This window comes from Equus quagga, chromosome 10 (assembly GCF_021613505.1).
Source record: "Equus quagga isolate Etosha38 chromosome 10, UCLA_HA_Equagga_1.0, whole genome shotgun sequence".
Lineage (NCBI taxonomy): Eukaryota > Metazoa > Chordata > Mammalia > Perissodactyla > Equidae > Equus > Equus quagga.
In genome coordinates this window covers 15482229-15502898 of record NC_060276.1, presented here as the reverse complement: position 1 = coordinate 15502898, position 20670 = coordinate 15482229, and the positions used below count along the sequence as shown (strand labels likewise).

Here is a 20670-nt window from a genome sequence, read left to right as displayed (position 1 = left end):
GTGCCCCCGACTGATCGCACAGTTTTGTAAACTGCATATCACAAGGTAAATGCAAAGTATGATCGTCATTCTTTCCACTCAACCTTATCAGAAGTCTACGTTTTATCTGCATCACTTTGCACACTCTCACTTGCTCAAAGATACCTCTCTTGACCACCCCTTTTAAATGTGCAATCTTCCCATTCCTGATCACCTGTCTGCTTTATTTTTATATAAGCTTCTAACATACTCTATAATTTATTTATGTATTATATTTGTTGTGTTGTTATTGTTTACTGTCTCTTTCCCCCCAGTGGAATGTAAGTTCCAAGAGGACAGAGATTTCTGTGTATGCCTAGAACAGTGCCTGTCACATGGTAGGCATTCAATAAATTTTGTTGAGTGATGCGTGAATGATGGGAAAGAATGACGGAGGGATGTATCCTTGTTTGAAAGCATCTCTATAGAGAGTCCTTTCATTATTTTGAATTGGGCTCAAAAATCCCTGTGGACTTGTATGCACTCTTAAATTTTGATAATACTTTGATTGATGATAAACATTTTCTGATATACTTGAGCTTCCTCAAAGCCAAAAAAAATCTAGAAAATAAAGAAAGCATCCAAGAGTCATCAGATTTCCTCAACTTTACCTATGTAGTTTTTGTCCTGGATCCCATTTTCCAAACCTTTAATTGTGGTCATTATTTTTCTCTGGGCTCTCTCCAATTTCTTCACCTCTAAGCCAAGATTTGACACAGTACTTGTTCAATGTCAAGTACAGTATAATATATTCCTTACGAATGTAGTCCTATTTATAAACTTCACAATCAGGAAGAACCAGGAAATATTCTCTCTGTACCTGACAGGAAAGTACTTCCTTCTCCACCCCTGGAAGGTGACAAGATAGAAAAGATAGTTGACCTCCAAAAATCTTAAAACTTTGTTTTAGCTTTGATAATGGTCAAATTGAAATTAGCCTTTTCAGGTACCCTATTAAGTTGTCTCTTCTAATATTAATTTATCTGAAGCAGGAAATGATTAGGAAGTTTCGTAAAGGAGTTGAGATCTGGTTCCTTTCTTTTGAAAAGATGAAGCTATTGAGCCAGCCCTGATGGCCTAGTGGATAAAGTTTGGCAGGCTCCACTTTGGTGGCCTGTCTTTGGTTCCCGGGTGTGGAACCACACCACTCATCTGTCAGTAGCCATGCTGTGGCCACGGCTCACATAGAAGAGCTAGAAGGACTTACAACTGGAATATACAACTATGTACTGGGACTTTGGGGAGGAAAAATAAAAGAAGAAGATTGGCAACAGATGTTAGCTCAGGGAAAATCTTTCCCAGCAAATAATGATAATAATAATAATAATAATAACCTTGCCAATTTCAAAAGAAAAAAAGGATGAGGTTATAGAAAAAAGAGGAGCTAGTAAGGAATCTGGTATTTGTGTAAACCACCAATGCATTCTCCTAGTCTTCAGGGCAGTGACCAGTGTCTAGGCATTGAATTTTGTTTTCTCCATTACCCTGTTAAAATGCATTCCCCATTCTCTTCTTTTGAATCTCTTACCCAAGTACTGAGTGCAAAAGAAATTAGTTTCACATTTTCTGGAAATAAATGGTTATCTCATATTCATGGAGTGGTATTTTAATTGTCTTATCTGTGGATTCCAACTTGAAGGGAAGCTAAGGTATTCATAGTCACAGTTATCAAGGACTGTATCATTCAAACATGTCCTTGGGTCCGCTCGTACAGTGTTCTCTAGGTTGGAGTTAATCCCAAAGGTGCAAGGTACAGCTAGCGGCAGCACTGTTTTCATGAGCTCTTCGAACAAAAGTCAAACCTCATGAGAAAGAGCATTTAAATTCCTAGGTGACCCCAGAAGTACCTTTAGTTTTCCCGAAGAAACAGCCATTTTCCGTACGCACAGTGAATAAATGATGTGGATGTTATTAAAGCTGGGGATAGCGATCTCTAAAGTGTTTCCTACCAAGATGCTATTTATGAAGACTCATCACCTTTCCCCGGGATAGTCCGTTGAATAGAGAAAGCACAGCAATTCCCGGATTGTTTTAAAGTTAATTAGCTTTGTTACATGCCACCCAACCAGACGAGTAACTTCACACACCACTCATCCGTGTCTCCATTGCCCATGTAGATTCTCCCTCTAGCTAGCACACTCTGTTCTTTTCTACCTAGTTCAAAACACCACTTTCCCTAGGAATACGTTCCTGACTATCATAGATACCGAGGTGTATATCTATTGTAGGTACTAAACCTTTCTTCAAGCTATTTATATTTATTACAACCTCCCTGGCTAACAAGTTCGAGAAGTTTACTACTTTCTCGGTAAACTAGCATTTTCAATATTTATATTGAAATTGCACCCTCTTTATTTTTTTTCTTTACAAAAGTGACGTGTACTCAGCGTAAGAAATTCAAACAAAACAATGTATTCCTCTTAAAGCATTAAGTGGCACCTTGGTAGTTCGAGTTTTGAACCTTAGTAAACAATACTGTGGTTACTTGATTCATATCTTTAAGATTTGTTTGCTGGGAGTTTTATACTTCTTAAAAGCATATGCTGTAGAATCAAATTGGATTTCAATCCTGGATTCTCCTTCACTCCTTCTGGGAGATTGGACAAGTTACTTAGCTTTACTGTGCTTCAGTTTCCTCATCGGTAAAGTGGGGATGATAATAGTATTTACCTGATAAGATTGTTGTCAGGATTGAGTGAGATGATGCGTATAAGTTGTTTAGAATAATCTCACAGATCGTGAGCACTCAATATATGTTAGCTGCTATTACTATTGTTGTTGCTGCTGGTGTTGACTCTTCTAGCTACTTTTTTTTTTCAGACTGGAGAGGTTCTTTATGCACTTAGTCTTTCCTGAAACATCAGTTGCTTCTCCCCATGATTATTTTAATTGCTCTTCTCTGGACCATTTCCAGATCTACTAATATCTCTCTCGGGGTTTCATTACCACATTGGCACGTAGTATCCCAGGTTACTTGTCTGAGGTTAATACAGTTATTCATTTCAAATAGCATTGATACTGTAAATGACACCAAAAATCTTATTTGCTATTTTAGCACATTGGACTGGTGTGTTCATGAAACAAACTGAAAACTAACTGATAGTTATAACCAACTCTTTCTTCTACTCCTTGAATATAGACATTCCCTATACTATTGCCCTAAGATTAGGTCTCTTTCTACCCTTTCCTCTTTGGAGAACACATGAACTTCCACAGCTTCAGTACTGTGCATACAGTGGGCCCTCTGTATTAGTGGGTTTCGCATCTGCAGATTCAACCAACCACAGGTGGAAAGGCCTACGATGGTCGCATCTATACTGCAGATGCATAGACCTTTTTTTCTTCTCATTTTATTCCCTAAACAATACAGTATAACAACTATTTACATTGTATTGGGTATTATAAGTAACCTAGAGATGATTTAAAGTATGCAGGAGGATGTGCATAGCTTATATGCAATTACTATGATATTTTATATAAGGGACTTGAACATCTGCAGATTTTGGTATCTGAGGAGGTCCTGGAACCAATCCCCCATGGATACTGAGGGATGACTGTATAGCTTGCCGATCTATCACTGGTCTTGACTTCACTCCTGAACTCCAGACCCAAGCTTCTAACTGCCTATTTTGATACCTCCACTTGGATATCTCACCAGTCCCTTAAATCCAACCTGCCCAGAGCCAAGCTCTACCTTCTGACTCCCACTGTTTTTCCTTTTTTTTTCGTTTTTTTGGAAGATTAGCCCTGAGCTAACATCTGCTGCCAATCCTCCTCTTTTTGCTGAGGAAGACTGGCCCTGAGTTAACATCGGTGCCCATCTTCCTCTACTTTATATGTGGGACGCCTGCCACAGCATGGCTTGACAAGCTGTGTGTAGGTCCACACCCGGAATCCAGGCCACCGAAGCAGAACATGCGAACTTAACGGCTGCACCACCGGGCCAGCCCCCTGGCTCCCAGTTTAATGCCATTAGCCATCCTACGTTTTCCAGATATCTGGGTTCAAAGCCTTGGAGTAATCTTTCAATCCTTCTTCCTCAAGTGCTCCCCCTCCACCCATCTGATCAATTGCCAAGACAGATTAATCCTACCTCTGCCTTGGCTCTTGCATCCAGCCTCCCATTTCCGTTCCTCCTGTATCTGATGAGTTAAAGCCTCACTACTTTTCAAACCTCTTAACTGATCTCTCCTACTGCCCATCTCTCTGCATTTCATTCGCTCTGCCCCTCCCCCCACTTCTGCTGCCAAACTAATATTGGGGAGATTTAGATCAGGGAAATGAATGTTAGAATTTTCTGCAGCATGAAGACCTTCCACAAGATGGCCTCACCTTAGCTTTTCAGCCTTTCCCCCAATACATGAATTGATTAATTCAGTGTTTATCAGGCACCTCCAAGGAACCAAGGACTGTGCTAAGCACTGGATGAAACTTTTCTACACTTTTCAATGATCAACTATTTACTGAGCACTTACTATATATCCAGTACTGTAAAGTTCTCTTTCAGTTTATGTTTGAACTGAATCTAATGAATTTAATGTCATCTGTGAATTTAATTTAATGTCACCTGTGAACTTGGAGATTTCCTTTGTACTCCGTTAAATTTGAGACATTTATGGATGCTCAGATAAGTTTTATTGAGTACCTATTTTGGTTAGGCTTTGTGCTAGCTGCTGTCAGTAAAGAAATGAGTAACATCTGGTTCCTGCCCTCAAGGTAAACATGTCAATCATACATGATAATACTTCAGGAGGGCTAAGAGAGAGATTTGCCCAGGGGCCTGCGGGAGCCCGTACAAGGAGTCCCTAACGCAACCTGAGGGCATCCTGGAAGGCTTGATGACCTTTAAACTGAGTTTTGTCAGAGAAGTTGAAGTTAGTTAGGTCAAGAAAGGGTTGGAGGACTACCCAAGCCGAGGGAACACGTGGAAAGGCACCTACGTGTATGAAACCACATGAAGTATTCAGGAAACTACAAGGAGTTCACAATGGCTGAAGCAAAATATCTTTTGGGGAGAAGGACAGGATATAGGGTGGAGAAGCAGTCTGGAGTCAGGAAATGTAGAGCATCGTATGCCAGGCTAAGGAGCCAGAACTGAAGGCAATGAAGCCACTGGAGGGTTTGGAGCAGGGCTGTGACATATGTAATCAGATTTGTGCTTCAGAAAGACCCCTCTGGTAGAAGTGTAGAGGAATGACTGGCGGAGACCAAGTCAGCAAACTTTCCCTGCAAAGGAGCAGACAGTACCTTGTTGAGGCTTCGCAGGCTCTAGTGTCCTTCGCAACTCCATTCAACTCTGCCTTGTAGTGCAAAAGCCGCCACAGACAGTAAATAAACAATTGGACATGGCCGTGGCCAATAAACCTTTATTGATGGACACTAAAGTGAAAATTTCACGTAATTTTCATGTGTCACAAAATATTGTTCTTCTTTTGATTTTTTCCAACCATTAAAAAATGTAAAAGGCATTCTTAGTTTCAGGTTACACAAAAACGCAGCAGGCTGGATTTGGTCAGCTGTACTCTGCTAACCCCCGGACTCGCAGATGGGAATGCAGACAACGTAGACAACTCTTGAGAAGCTCGTCTCTGGAGGGGAGGGGAGAAATAGTGCAATGTTTGAGAGGGGTGTAGACGAAGGGCTGTTTCTCAGAAGACACCTGAAAGTGGTTTTAGAGAGTGGAAAGAAATAGTGGAGAAGGAGCCATTGAAGATGGTGGAGGGAGATAGTTGTTGGAGTAGATCCTGGAAGAGGCAGGAAGGAGGTGATGGAACGCAGAGTACAGATTGAGGTATAAGTTTCATAAGAGAGGAGGAAACACCTCTTCCAGTGAGGCTGGAGGGGAAGAAGAAAGGATGGACACTGATGGGATATTAAGTAGGTTGCAGGGTAAGGAAACTGAGGACTATTTTCTTGAGGATCTTGCTTTTCCCAGTGAAAATGGAGGCAAGGCTTGAATTCCATGTGACTTGTCTGAGCATGGAAGCCACCCAGGACGATGGTGAGGCTGGGGTGAAGGGGTGGAGTGGAGGATGGGAGAAGAGAGGAAGCTGTGAAGCAAATGCCCAAGTCCTCCGTGAATGTGTGGGAGTGACCAGGAAGTCACTAGATGCCAAGGAAAAGAGAGGGTGAGTTGTGTATGTGTGTGTATGTAGGACAGTGGAGTGGTGATGAAATAGCCTCCACTTGAAACAGCTTCAGAGCATGTGATGTCCTGGGCGAGATTCAGGTACTGGTAAAAGGAGGAGACAGAGGGGGCATCAATGTAGCAACTGAGAGGGTTGGGTAGTTTGTTCATAATGGAGGGCATTCCAGAAAGCACATGACAAGGATTGGCAGGGAGGGCAGTGGTGGGAGGAGAAACTGGGAGGCGAGAGTCAGAAGCATAGAGCAGTGTTGGGTTGAGAGAGAAGTACATTCCTAGTGGAGCCGAAGGCTCATGGGGCTTGGCCCCCTTGGTAAAGTTATTGCCATCTCAAGATTCCTCCTGGAACTCTGATATAAAGAGGTTGCGGGGGGCGGGGTTGGCATACTAAATTGCTGGGGCCATATAAACAGAGGTAGAGTCTGGGGCTTGAAGACGTTTGCTAACTGTGGTGCAATCTGTGCCTTTGTTTTTTTCAAGTTCCAAACACTAGGAGAATGAAAAATGGGTTTGTCCTGAGGGAAAACAGCCTTGGATTAGGTGGTTAGGCCTAAGGAAGCAGGTAAATTCATTCGCTAGGTCTTCTGGGGTGACCAAGATAGGTCTGGGGAGAGGGCCGTGCTGAGACTGGGAAGGACTGTAACCTGGGTTTCTTGCCTCTGCAAAGCCCAGCCCTGTGTGAACAGGGCAGTATGGTTAGGCTGGAGTCAGGGGACAGGGGACAGGCAACCATAGGGTTTCTCGGGAAGGCACAGACAGACTCAGACACTAAGAGGAGAAAATGAGCTTACAGTCACTGGGACAGTTCCTGACCCAACAGGGACAGAATTTGGCGTTGAACCCCATTCTAGCGCTTTTTTTTTTTTTTTAGCTCAACATCCTCGCAGAGCTTGAAGAGCTGGTTAGTGGGAGAGAATCCACACTGGCACAGCCTGGAGTTGTCTGCATGTTGTCTTTGCAAGGAAGTTATATGGTCCTGAGATGAAAACATTTGAGAATCAGGAATTCTAGGCAGGATGATAAGAACTGGATTCATACCATTGGCAAGTGCCATTGATGGTATGAAAAATTTGCGAAAGAATACGTGTTTGTAGGGGGGAAATGAACTCATTTTAAAACACTTTCGTTTTTGAGATTGGTAGGCAACCTCAACAGGATCTGTTCAGCATCCATCAGGTAGAGGCCTGAAGGGAGGGTGGCAGGTCAGGGCTTGGAATTTGTAGTTCATCCATGCGGAGGTAGAAATGAAAGCCTAGAGAAAACAAAGCCCACACAGCCTAAGGAGTGGTCTGAGAAGGACGAGAAAATAGGAATCCACTGTTTTCAAAGGGGTGAGAACTGTGAAAATTCTGGTGTGGAAGATTGAGAGGCTGAGAACAGAGAAATACTCTTTGAGGAAGAGAGAAAAGAGATGGTGTCAAAGGTGAATTCTGAGCTGGGGAAATTTGCTTTAAGACAGCAGGAAAATGGAGCGAGAGGAGAGGGAGAGACCCATCACACCACAGAAGATTTCTTCTTCAGGAAGGGAGAGGAGTGTTTGGAGCACAGGTAAATTTAAGCACAAACCAATTGAATCGTCTCTGCGAGACTGATGAGTTTCTCTCTACAGGTTCCTGACGTGAGAGATGACTTATGTCAGGTGTTTACATGTAAAGAAAACCGAACATACAGACACATGCATAATCTTTGCCTTTGAGTCAATTCTTTTATGAACTACTACAGCGTTGTTTCCCAATGAGGACAGAAGAAGGAAAATCCACTTTAAATTACAGAGAGGAAGATTTAGGCCCCGCCCAAGGAGACAACTTCTTATCCTGTTAAGAGACACTGGGGGACGATATTGAGATGGGTTATGAAAGATCCATTCCCCTGAGCGCTCTAAGAATAGGATCAAAGGAGACAGAGTGCAATCTGCCTCTGCTTGATTACGCCAGTCGAGGCTTCTTTTCTAGAAGACTAGACTAGATTCGACGGCCTTTCATTCCCAGGCAGCGCCCGAGCGTGCGCGTCCGGGGCGGGGAGGAGCTGGAGTGGCGGGGGAGAGAAGGGCAAAGGCACCGGCCGAGCGGGCTAGGAGTGTCGCGTCCCCTTTAAGGGCGGCGGCGGCGGCGGCGCCGGCGGCGGCGGCGGCAGCAGGGGCCGCGCGCGCTCCGACGGCCTCCTGGGGCCCCGCCCCTTTCCCGTGAGCCCTCGGGGAGTGGTCCGACCGCGGGCGGCTGCGGGTGAGGAGCGGGGCGCGGGGTGGGGGGAGTCATGGCTCGGCGCGGCTGGCTGCGGGCGCCCCTCCGCCGCGCTGTGGGCGGCGGCGGCCCCCGGGCCCGCCGGCTCATGCGGCCGCTCTGGTTGCTCCTCGCAGTGGGCGTCTTTGGCTGGGCCGGGGCTTTGGACGGCGCTGGCGGAGCGGCGAGAGCCATGGACGAAGAGATCGTGTCCGAGAAGCAGGCGGAGGAAAGCCACCGGCAGGACAGCGCCAACCTGCTCATCTTCATCCTGCTGCTCACCCTCACCATTCTCACGATCTGGCTCTTCAAGCACCGCCGGGCCCGCTTCCTGCACGAAACTGGCCTGGCGATGATTTATGGCAAGTGCCTCAACCCCCTGTCCGCCCCTGGCGCTCCCCCTTTTCTGCCTGCCGGCTGCTGGGCCTCCCCTCCTGGCCCTGCTCGGCCTACGTTCGACTCCCCTTCTGATTCCTTCCATCTTCTGCCTCGCCTCGTCCCCCATTCCCATTTCTCTGCTTCACTCCCCTTTTTTTTGCTACGCCCCCCGTTTCTCTGCCTCGCCCCATTTCCTCCTCAACCCCCATTTCCTCTGCTTCTTCACACCTTTTTTCCCTCCGACCCCACCCCCTTTTTCTTCTGCACTCCCTCCGCCTCTGCCTCCCAAGCTCGGGACCGGGACTGAGGATGGGAAGGGAGTGGGTGCGGTGTCTCGGATTGGGCTAGGGGCTGGGGGAGGGGAAGACAGCACAGCGATCCATTTCTCTGGGGTGTCCGTTTGTTTAAGGTCCATTGAAGCTGCAGTAGTATCTCTACTGCTCAGAATCTGGCGTTCTTTTGGAGCCAGAGGCCACCTTTACCCATCACCCAGCTCTTGCTACGCCCTGTCCTTCGAGGTTGAGAATGAAAACCTTACTCCAGTGGAGCCCAAGTACAAACCTGAAGGCGAAAGAAGCTAAAGAAGGCTTAGGGCATTTTTAATGACCTCCTGGTTTATTGTACTATGCTTGTAATATCTGATAGGAATACATATGGTTGACCCTTCTAATTCAGGCGTACCGAAACGAGGACAAGGAAGAGTTAAGGATCTCCCAGCAGTGTGTTGTACTATACGCTGATCAGTTCAGCCAAACAGTAATTACGAACACCACCACGCATAGGCAGTATGGGTGACTTGCTGGTGGCAGCAGGTTATTGACGGATCGCTGAGTCGATGGCTTCAGTTTTTATGTCTTAGGTGTGCTTTCTTTCTGAGGTTTCTTATTTATTTATTTATTTCTTGGTCTTGGGGAGAGAAGGGCAAATCAAACCATGGGCTCAGAGGCGTTTTGGACTGCCCTGGGGCCTCATGAGAGGAAAAGATGCATATTGCTGACTGTCTTAATCTAAGATGACTGTGAGGGTATAGATGGCTGAAGAGATGAGGGCGGACACACAGTCCTTTCTGTGCAGTACATGAGGGAAGAGTATCTTCATTTGGAACAGGCTTAAACTGATGAGCTGTTGGGCCTTAATTTCTCAGACTTGGAAGGTAGAAGAAGCCTTGACACAAAAAGGCGTTTCTCTCCATGCACTTCCTGCCCCCCTTTCCAGTAAATACAAATATATGGAATGAGCATCGCAAGGGTAGTGAGGAAAGGTAGTTGTGTGCATCAGGAAGATGCATGAACTCAGGCTTATTTTTTCGTTTGTAAAGTATTGAAATTCTAAGCCTCCGTGCAAAATCTCTCTACTCCCTAGGATTCTTAGCTTTTAGACGTATTAGGTGGTTTTCATATTTCATATTTTTTTGCATTTTGTTTGCAGCATCCCTTAAGCTAAATTGGCCACATAAGGTATACAGCTCTATATAATTTCTCTGTATAAGTGTGTGATTTATTTACTATCCTCAACAGACATTTGCTAACCAGCCTACTATGTGTTATGCACACAAAACACGAAGAAATATTAGATCCCCATCTTCAAGGAACTTATCCTTCTTGAGTAGACAGCAAATAATGGCATCTTAAATTCAGTTAAATGCCAAGTGAGTATTATGAGTATTATGGTGTTAAAATGAGGAAACGATCACAGAAACCGCTTTCCTATATATATGGAGAGAGTATGATGTAGTGGTTAAAGGTGCAAGGCTTTAGACCAGAGGTCTGCAATTTTTTTCTGTAAAGGGCTGGACAGTAAATATTGTTGACTTTGTGAGTCACATAGGTCTGTGTGTCTCTGTTGGATTTTCTTCTTTGTTTTTCCTTTTGCCAAACCTCTAAAAATGTAAAAACGGTTCTTAGCTCCTGGGCCATACAAAAATAGACCGCCACCAAAGTTTGCCAACCCCTGCTTAAAGTCATACCTGGGTTGCTGTCCCTCTGTGCCAGTAGCTCTGTGATCTTAGGCAAATCCCTTACCCTCCTACACTGTCACATATAAATTGGGAACAATGATAGTAGGATTATTGTGAGGAAGAAATGTTTTTAACTTAGTACCTGACCTCTAAAGTAAATGCTTAATAAACGATAGCTATGATACGATTATTATTGCTGTTATAACTGCATTGTCTCAGGTTAGGCTTGGAACAGTTGTTTTAATTGCTCAGTCTTGTAACTTGAGAAGCAAACGTAGTATTTTTTAAAAAACCATATGGAGACTTAGAGTTGCCCTGAAAATATTTGCTCTTTAGTAGCTGATATCATTAACCTCATCTAACTCTTGGGCTGAAGTAGAAAAGTGGGATTCCTAATTGCATTTCCTGACGTTTCTAAGTTAATAAAAAGTGATGGAGTACCTTGGTGTTAGTATTTTGTGAAGGAAAAACAGGGCATCTCTTGTGGAATATAAAATGGAAGAGTGTTACCTGGGGGCCACATCTGGCACTGATTTGCCACAACTTGGCGTTCTTTAACCTGTTCCATTTTCTCAGTATGGGCCATTGAGACTGTGGATGAACAGCCTCCTAACTAACTCTCCAGTCCAGTTTGCAAATAGATGGGACTAGGTCAAAGGGTTTTATTTTTTCCTTTTTCTCCCCAAAGCCCCCTGGTACATAGTTGTATATTCTTCATTGTGGGTCCTTCTAGTTGTGGCATGTGGGACGCTGCCTCAGCGTGGTTTGATGAGCAGTGCCATGTCTGCGCCCAGGATTCGAACCAACGAAACACTGGGCCGCCTGCGAACTTAACCACTCAGCCACGGGGCCAGCCCCAAGTCTTTCCTTAATCTTTTTGAGAAGCAAGGGTAAAAAAGAAAAAGAAAAAAAGATTAAATTGCCAATGTGGTCAGTTTCTAGATTGTAATATAGCCTAATTGCTTCAGTTACAAACACAGTGTCAAAGCCCCCAAGCGTTCTTTTCATTGGGCTAGCTTGCTTAAGAAGCTTAAAAATGAGTCACCATTAGTAAAAATCGTCAGGGTAGTTAGTTAAGTCTGAAGAGTGATCACTCACTGCAGTGTGCTTACAGATGGTATAAAAAGCAAAAGGGAAGAAATACTTTTTTTACCTTAAATTTACAGCATCCAGAGTCCTGGGCTTAACTAATGTGATTCATCAATAAATATTTATTAAGCATCTTTGATGTGAGAGATATGATGGGAAATACAGATGTGAGTCATCATCCCTGCCCACGAAGCATCTGCAATCCGGGGACTTAATAGATGGTGTTTATTGAGCATTATAATGTGTTAGACACTTCTAGGTGCTCTAAAGTATCATTTCATTTAAACCTTATAACAACCCTGTGAGATGGGTACGATTATCTTTTCCATTTTACAGATGAGGAAATTGGGGTACAGGAAGGTTAAATGACCTGCCTGAAGTCGCATAACTTGTAAGTATTGAGCCACGATTCAAACCCAGTCAGTCTGGCTCAAAAGCCCCATTCCTCTTAGCCCCTAACCATTTTGCGTCATGTTGAAAAGATTTAACGATAAAGATAAAACGGGCTGATATTATCATCACTACATATGACGAAACTGAAGTTCAGTGAGAGGTTATCTGCCCTAAGATCCCAGACCAGAACTTCATGGAACCAGAATTCATACACCTATCTGACTTCCAGACTTGTGCTTTTCCTCCTTCACTATACTGTAATCAATGTCATAAGATCAGATATGTCAAGAGGCAATACTTCAAGTTGTGGGGCTTTTGAGGGGGTTGCAAGAGAAGGCTTTGGGAGAATGGAGAATAGATGAAGGGGAACCACTGGAGAAGCAGTCAGTGGTGACATGACAGTGAGGAGATGATTAGAAAATTATAGAGGTGTTGGAAATAGAAAACCCAGATTCCAGTCCTGGTTTCATCACTTAGTGCCAAATAATGTTGGTCAAATCATTTATCCCCATTTTATAGATGAGGAAATAATGACTGAGAGATTTATAATAGTATCTATTTCATGAGGTTATAAGGATCAAATAATATATGCAGACACAATTAGGATGGAGATTGGTTCCAGGTCCTAGGTAAAAGGATTTCCTTGGAAAAGAGGTTTATCTTTCCTGAGAGAGGGGCTAAGGAAAAGTGAGCTTACAGTGAGATGGAGAGGCTTGGAATTCAGGCACCTTACATCAAATGGCATCCAGCTTCTCAGAAAAGTAGGCATTGAGATTGAGGACTTGAGAAGGAGGATAAAGGATGGAAGAGCTGCCTTAGAGAATGTGCGAGGAGACAAAAAGATGAATAAACACATGTAAAACTAACTAGAGTTCAGCAAAAGCCTTGACTTTTTTGGGTATCTTGAGGTTGAATTAGCTTTTTAAGACAGACTCTAACAGCGTTCTTCGAGAAGTAGATACATCTTATATACATACACACACACACACACACACATATAAATATATACGTACACACGTATACTTTTTAACTTGTAGAAATTTTATCAGTTTTGGCCACACTTAACACCTCAGTGGTATTCCTTCCATATTTTTGACTATCAGAGGTTTCTAATGTGGTAAGCTGGAAGAATGAGCTGAAATCCATGAGAAAACCAATTTCCACTAACTGTGAGCCTCATACAATGGTGGGACCTTAGGTGACACTGAGTTCTTTACCCCTGGGAGTGTTTCTAGAGCAAGAGGGTCAGGAAAGTGTAAGGGGATTGGGACCTCTTTGTTTTGTGGAAGATATTTCTTTGTGGTTGTATTTTTTGTTGCCTGTTTGGTAATTTTAAATTTTATGATATCAGTATTCTCTGTGCCTCTCTCTATGTAGGAGGTTAGAAGTTTCTGCCTTATCCCCTTAACAAAGCACTCTTTTTGTGTATTTTCTCTTTACTGAGAAGTGCTTTAACTCCATGATTAGGATTTGACCTTTCACAGAACCCAAATTAACTTGATCTGTCAACTTTATTCAGATAATTTCCAACTTTTCAGATGTTTGATGCTGTGATAAAAGGATCCTGATTTCTTCCAACCTAAGTCATTATTCTCCTTGCTGCTGTTTTAACTGCCGAAGTGTGTGTTTGAAATTTGTCCAAGTGCTGAGCCCTCGTCAGGGCACCCAGTGATGTTTCAGCATCGGGTCAGGTGCAGTAGAACCAGTGGGTACTGTTCCTACACAGTCAGGCTTGGGGACACGGAAGAATTTCTGTTGCTATTTCTTACTATTTGTAGCAGCTTAACTATGATTTTTGCACATAAATATATGGGAGCAACTTTTACCGAGCCTCTTAATTAGGAGATCTTACAGAGTAGTAGAGAAAAGAGCTGTTTCTGTATCATATGGGCTGGATGACTGTGCATCTGTAGCCTTTTCTCTTCCAAGTTATGTTTATCAATTGATACCCAGCTATCACTTTTTTATTGTGATTTCTGGAGGTGAGATATTTTCAAAGTGTATCTTTCATTTATTTTATTATTTTTTAAGATCTTTAAATAAATTTATACCCCTTTCACCCATTTCTCCCACCTCCCACCCCCCGCCTCTAGCAACCACCAGTCTGCTCTCTCTATCTATGAGCTTGTGGGCTTTTGCTTTTGTTTTATTTAGATTCCACATATAAGAGGGATCATACGGTATCTGCCTTTCTCTGTCTGTTATTTCACTTAGCATACTGCCCTCGAGGTCCATCCATGTTGTTGCAAATGGCAAGATTTCATTCTTTTTTTACGGCTGAATAATTCATTGGGTATATAATACCACAATTTCTTTATCCATTCATCTATCAATGGGCACTTAGGTTATTTCCTTACCTTGGCTATTGTAAATAATGCTGCAGTGAACATGGAGGTGCAGGTATCTTTTCAAGTTACTGTTTTCGTTTTCTTCCAATAAATATGCAGAAGTGGAATTGGTGGGTCATATGATAATACTATTTTTGATTTTCTTTTTTAAAGATTGGCACCTGAGCTAACATCTGTTGTCAATCTTCTTTTTTTTCCTTCTTCTTCTCCCCAAAGCCCCCCAGTACATAGTTGCATATTCTAGTTGTGAGTGCCTCTGGTTGTGGCATGTGGGATGCCACCTCAGCATGGCCTAATGTGCGGTGCCATGGCCGCGCCAGGACCCGAACCGGTGAAACACTGGGCTGCCAAAGCGGAGTGCGTGAACTTAACCACTCGGCCGTGGGCCCAGCCCCCGTATTTTTGATTTTTTGAGGAACCTCCATACTGTTTTCCGTAGTGGCTGCACCAATTTATGTTCCCACCAACAGTGCTCAAGGGTTCCTTTTTCTCCACGTGCTCACCAACACTTATCTCTTGTCTTCTTGATAATGGCCGTTGTAACAGGTGTGAGGTGATATCTCATTGTGGTTTTCATTTGCATTTCCCTGATGACTAGTGATGTTAAGCACCTTCTCGTGTCCCTGTTGGCCATCTGTATGTCTTTGGGAAAATGTCTATGCAGATCTTCTGCCCGTTTTTTAAATTGGATTATTTGTTTTTTTCTGTTGAGTTGTCTAAGTTCTTTATATATTTTGGATATTATTTTCTCTTTCCCTTATTTTAAATCTGAACTTTTGTTAAAACTTTTTAAAAAGTTGATGTCGTACTGTTTACCAGTTACTCATTGCTGCTCACTTTAAAAAAATATGTGTGACTATAAATTGATTAGAAGGATTCCTCATCTCCACTCTGTTACCCCTTCCCAACCAACTACTCCTCTTACGCCCCCCCATTCCTCTTTCATCACTTCCCACTCTGCTCTGGCTTCTGCCCCCACTGCTCCACTGGAATTGCTCTTACCAAGGCCACTTATGACCTTCTTATTGCCAAACCTAATGGACAATTTTTAATGCCTGTATTCCTTGACTTTGTTGTAGCATGTGCTAGTTTTCATCACTTCCGCCTCTTTTCTTCCTGCTCCTGTGGCTTTTCCTCCTTAGACTCATTCATCAGCTCCTCCTCCTCTACTTAATGTTGGCCCCTTAATGTTCGCTATTAAATATTGAGATAAAACTCCAGACATATATCCATAGTCCTCTTCCCATTTTATTTGCTCCCCAGGTAATCTCATCCGCATCTGACTTCAGCCATCTTATGCCTGCCAAGTGTTTATCTCCAGTTGAGACCCATCCCCCCCCCCCCCCCCGCCCCGGCCCTCTTTGAGCTCCAGATCCCACATACTCAACTATGCATGTGTCGAAAGTACATCAAACACAGCATGTCCAAAACTGGACTGTGCATTTTCCCTGGCAGATCTGTCCCCTGTATCACTGAATGGCCCTGCTACCCACCTGGTTGTTCAAGCCAGCTTACCCACTGAGTTGATGCGTCGGTTTAGACTTCTCGTAGTCTTTCATCTCCCTTCCTCCCAGTCTACTCAGTCACCATATCCTTCTGAAAGATAATAGCTTCTAAAAATCCTTCTCTTTCCCTGTCTCTACTCTCTTAGATTAGGTCCTGAGCTCTTAATGCCTGGATGACTGCTGTGGCCTTCTCTCTGGCCTTTTCGAACCTCTGTTGTCTAGACCAGTCTTTCTAAAATAGAACTCTGATGTCAAGCCCCTGCTTATAACCCTTCTATGACTTCTTTTTGCTTTCAGGATAAAGTCTAACTCCTTTCCCCAACGTGCAGGGTCTTTTAAGATTCAGCTCCTGCTGACCTTTTCACACCCCAACTCTGGTCGCTTTATAACCCAGCCATACTGAAGGACTTGGGATTCCTGAATGGGCTGTGTTCCCTCCCTCCTCCTTGACTGGATATGTACTACTATTCCTCCTGCCTGGAAAACCTTTTCTTGTACTTTATTACCTGCTTAGGTAACACCTCTGGAAAGACTTCCCTAGTGTCCCACTCCCTCAGGCTTCGTTAGGTATCTCTTTTCTGTTTTTAGAACACCTTGTATACATATAGATCATATTATAATTGTTTCTACAGTCTGTTTTCGCTAACTGGACTGAGAGCTACTTTAAGGAGGGCTCTTGTTTTCCTCTCTGAACCCTGGGAGCCTACGTAGCATAATACACCATTCACATATATTAAAACAATGGCTGGCTGGGTAGAGTGAAGGGAGACAGGCAGGTAAAATGTAACTATTAATAGTGATAGAAAGTTCCAGAACTTTGAGTTCAATTTCCAGTTGAGGTATATCTATACAATGAGATATTATTTGACCATAAAAAGGAATGAAGTTCTGATACATACTATAACATGGATAAACCTTGAAAAAATTATGCTAAGTGAAAGAAGCCAGACATAGAAGGTCGCATATTGTAGGATTCTATTTATAGGAAATGTCCAGAATAGGCAAATCTATATATAGATAAAGTAGATTAGTGGTTGCCAGAGGCTGGAAGAAATGGAGAGTGACTGCTAATAGGTATGGAGTTTCTTTTTTGAGCGATGAAAATGTTTTGGAATTAGATAGTAGTGATCAATATACAACTTCATGAATATACTAAAAGCCGCTGAATTGTACAGTTTAAATGGTAAAATTTGTATTATGTGAATATCTCAGTAAATCTGTTTTTAAACAATTTGATCAGTGTAGGTTTATAGTACCTAGAACATTATGCATATTTGAATATCAGTATGATGATCTGGGTAAAATCCTAGCAATATGTTGATATTATAGTGCCAGATTCAAGACTTCTATTCCATGTTTTGATTTTGAAGCCTGTACAATCATGCACCGCATAATGATGTTTCAGGCAAGGACAGACCGCATATTCGACAGTGGTCCCATAAGATGAGTACCATACAGCCTAGATGTGTAGTAGGCTATACTATCTAGGTGTGTGTAAGTACACACTATGATGTTCACACAACAAGGAAATCTCCTGATGACACATTCCTCAGCACATATCCCTGTTGTTAAGCAATGCATGACTGTATTTTAAAATTAAAATCTGATCCTTTAGCAGTAGAAGAACTCAATCAGTCTACAAGTATTGTTGACTTTCCAGTTTGTTAAATGGCTATTATTGGGCCAGCCATGTGCTTTAGGAATAACTTGAGAAACGTATTTGTTTAATCTTGTGAATTAGTAGATGGGAGTGGTAAACACATTTCTAACATGATTACACTGTTGGGTGGGGACACCTTGGAGCATATTCTGTGTGCAGATGATTTGGAGGTATTTCCTCATTTTGTTCCCTACCTAATCACTTATTTACATCTTGATCTAGAAATGCAGTGTTACGTGCTGTTTACCCTAGGGAATGTTTTTCCCTCTTGTCCCAGTGGATTATATGAATATTGGACTCTTAGGTTTGTGAATTTAGTAATACTTTAAAATGTAACTGCACTTGGTCTAAAAATTGGTTCTGAACCACAGGGGCTATGGTAAGAGATTTTCTGCTGTCAGTCCAAAGGTATGTGTAGGGTACAAAAGAAGTAGTCTCCCTCCGAAAGAAGAGCTTATATTGTTCTTTTATTATTTCCAGGTCTCTTGGTGGGCCTTGTGCTTCGATATGGGATTCATGTTCCAAGCGATGTAAATAATGTGACCCTGAGCTGTGAAGTGCAGTCAAGCCCAACTACCTTATTGGTAAATGTTAGTGGAAAATTTTATGAGTATACGCTGAAAGGAGAGATTAGTTCACATGAACTCAATAACGTTCAAGATAATGAAATGCTTAGAAAGGTAAGTTCTTAGTTAAAGGGAATCTCTGTACTTTTAAAAAAGTGTATAACTAGCAACAGAGTGACTCAGGAGAAAAATAAATAGTGAATTTTTAATGATATTTAAAATAATCAGTCTTTTAAAATGGAATAAAACCTCAGTTAATGAATGTAATGTAATGCCACGGAAATGGACCTGTCTGTACATTTCCTTTTCTGATTGAGGCTAAGTACTATAACCTTTTTTGTTTCACTCTGTGATGTTGACAGTTCTAATAAATGGTGACCAGTATTGAGTTCAGCAGAATTTATAAGCATTTCTTTGAATTTGCGGATGGTCCTCAGAGTTTTATATACTTCAGCACATTGAGTTTATTTGATAAAACCTAGAATAGTCCATTAATATTCCTTTGAATTCTTTCTTACTTTGATGGTATTTTATACTGAGCACAATTTAACCTTTCTTTGAGTCAGAATCTGGCATAACTTCAGGGGCCTCAGTCTGAGTATCAGTTATTGTCCTATGCTGTGCCTAAAGCTATATGTAGGAGGTTGGGTTGCAGTCTGTCTGGCTCCCAGACCTTCCTGGAGCTGTTTTCTCCTGCCCCCTCATAGTTTCTATCATGAATCTTCTCAGGGCCTCTTTGCTCATGTCTCTGTTTTTGCCCTCCCTTGGCTGTTTGCCTCCACTTCTGGCTTCTACATTGGCATGACTTGGCTTTTATACCTACTTGGTTAAAGATGGTGTTCCTGACCATCTTTAATGCTTTAAATTTTCATATGAACTTAAAGTTCACTTTGCAGCAAGAATTCTTTCCACCCTTGGAAAATTCCAGTTCCTTAAAAGTTCTAGTACGTGAAATTTTAGCATGGGTATGTGTGTAGCTGCTTTGTGTTCATGTCAAATCCTACTACAGCCTTCTGAACAGAAGGGGGCATCTGTATTATTATAGGGAATCAGTATTAAAAGAAGTGGGCTGTCATGACTCGAAATATGACTTGTCCAGAAACTTTTTACCATAGTATTATGTTGTATACCTTTAGAGATGTTACCTATGCAAGAGATCTGTTTCCTTTTGCCAACAATAAAGATGTACCGCCAAATTTTGTGTTCCCAGTTTTGGGTCTCTTTTATTTAGAGCTCGGATATGTTCATGCTTTCTCCTATTTTTAAGATTTTTAGTATGATAGTATTTGAACACACTTTGCACAGCTGTGACTTAACTGATTGCTCCAACACTGTCTCCTTGTCGTTGGTTGAGAAGTGGAATAACAGCTATCCCATATGAAATATTTTTCAGTTACCACAGTAATATTCTTGCCTTTTACCAGTTTAACATTTAATCTTTTTTCTTTTTGAGAATTGGTAATGTAATATGAGGTCTTCTAAGGGAATTCATCTAAGAGAACTCTTTATTTTAACAGGTTACTTTTGATCCGGAAGTGTTTTTCAACATATTACTTCCTCCTATCATATTTTATGCAGGATATAGTCTGAAAAGAGTAAGTGCTTTTGTATTTCATATGCTTTGAACCACCTTAAACTCCATGGGCTTTATCGTCTTTGACACTTCAAAAACAGGCAGTTCTTTCCAAGTTTCCCTCCCTTCTCCTTGCCTTATCCTTTTTAGATGCTGAAATTTATGCCTGTACAAAAAGTCTTCCTCTTACTTATTTCCTTTAATGAATAATGCATTTAATATTAGCATAGCACACCAGAATAGAAAACCTTTTCTTTTTCAGATAATTGGTAAGTATTCTAACACAGTGTAACTTTTTTTTTTGTCAGAGACATTTCTTTCGAAACCTTGGGTCTATCCTAGCATATGCTTTTCTTGGAACTGCAATTTCTTGTTTTGTAATTGGGTAAGTATTTGAAGCTTAAAACACTTTTTAACCTTCAAAGTATAATTTTAAAGTAATGCATGTTTGATTTATGCAGTATTGTATTCCTGAATGTGTCTAAGGACTTTTGCAGTAAGATGTATTGACATAGATAATAAGTTGTTTGAGTTTTCCTTAAGGCCAAGGTGTTACTATAATTAAATGACATGAATTAAATTTGGGATTAGTCATGAGTACTACAGTAGACCCATCTTCTTATTCTTACTTTATTCTAACTTCTTTAACAGTTGACGTTTTTTCTCAAGTAGAAATGTGTTCATTGAACAGGTCAATAATGTACGGCTGTGTAACACTGATGAAAGTAACTGGACAACTTGCAGGAGATTTTTACTTTACAGATTGCCTGCTCTTTGGTGCCATCGTTTCGGCAACTGATCCAGGTATGTTTTCCATGA

At 42.0% G+C, this 20670-nt stretch overlaps 1 protein-coding gene across 2 annotated transcripts in view; it reads left to right on the top strand.

Moving 5' to 3' along the window:
- Positions 1-8292: 8292 nt before the first annotated feature.
- SLC9A6 (solute carrier family 9 member A6) overlaps positions 8293-20670 on the top strand; it is a 60247-nt gene continuing 47869 nt past the window's right edge. Inside the window, exons 1-6 of one of the 2 annotated variants that reach the window (XM_046673616.1) lie at positions 8293-8385; positions 8520-8744; positions 18193-18392; positions 19796-19873; positions 20160-20236; positions 20543-20655. In XM_046673616.1, the coding sequence (XP_046529572.1) occupies positions 8576-8744; positions 18193-18392; positions 19796-19873; positions 20160-20236; positions 20543-20655 (637 nt within the window). In that variant the 5' untranslated portion in view covers positions 8293-8385; positions 8520-8575. Of the gene's footprint in view, positions 8386-8410; positions 8745-18192; positions 18393-19795; positions 19874-20159; positions 20237-20542; positions 20656-20670 lie in introns of those variants that run through there. The other variant, XM_046673615.1, reaches the window with a different exon arrangement.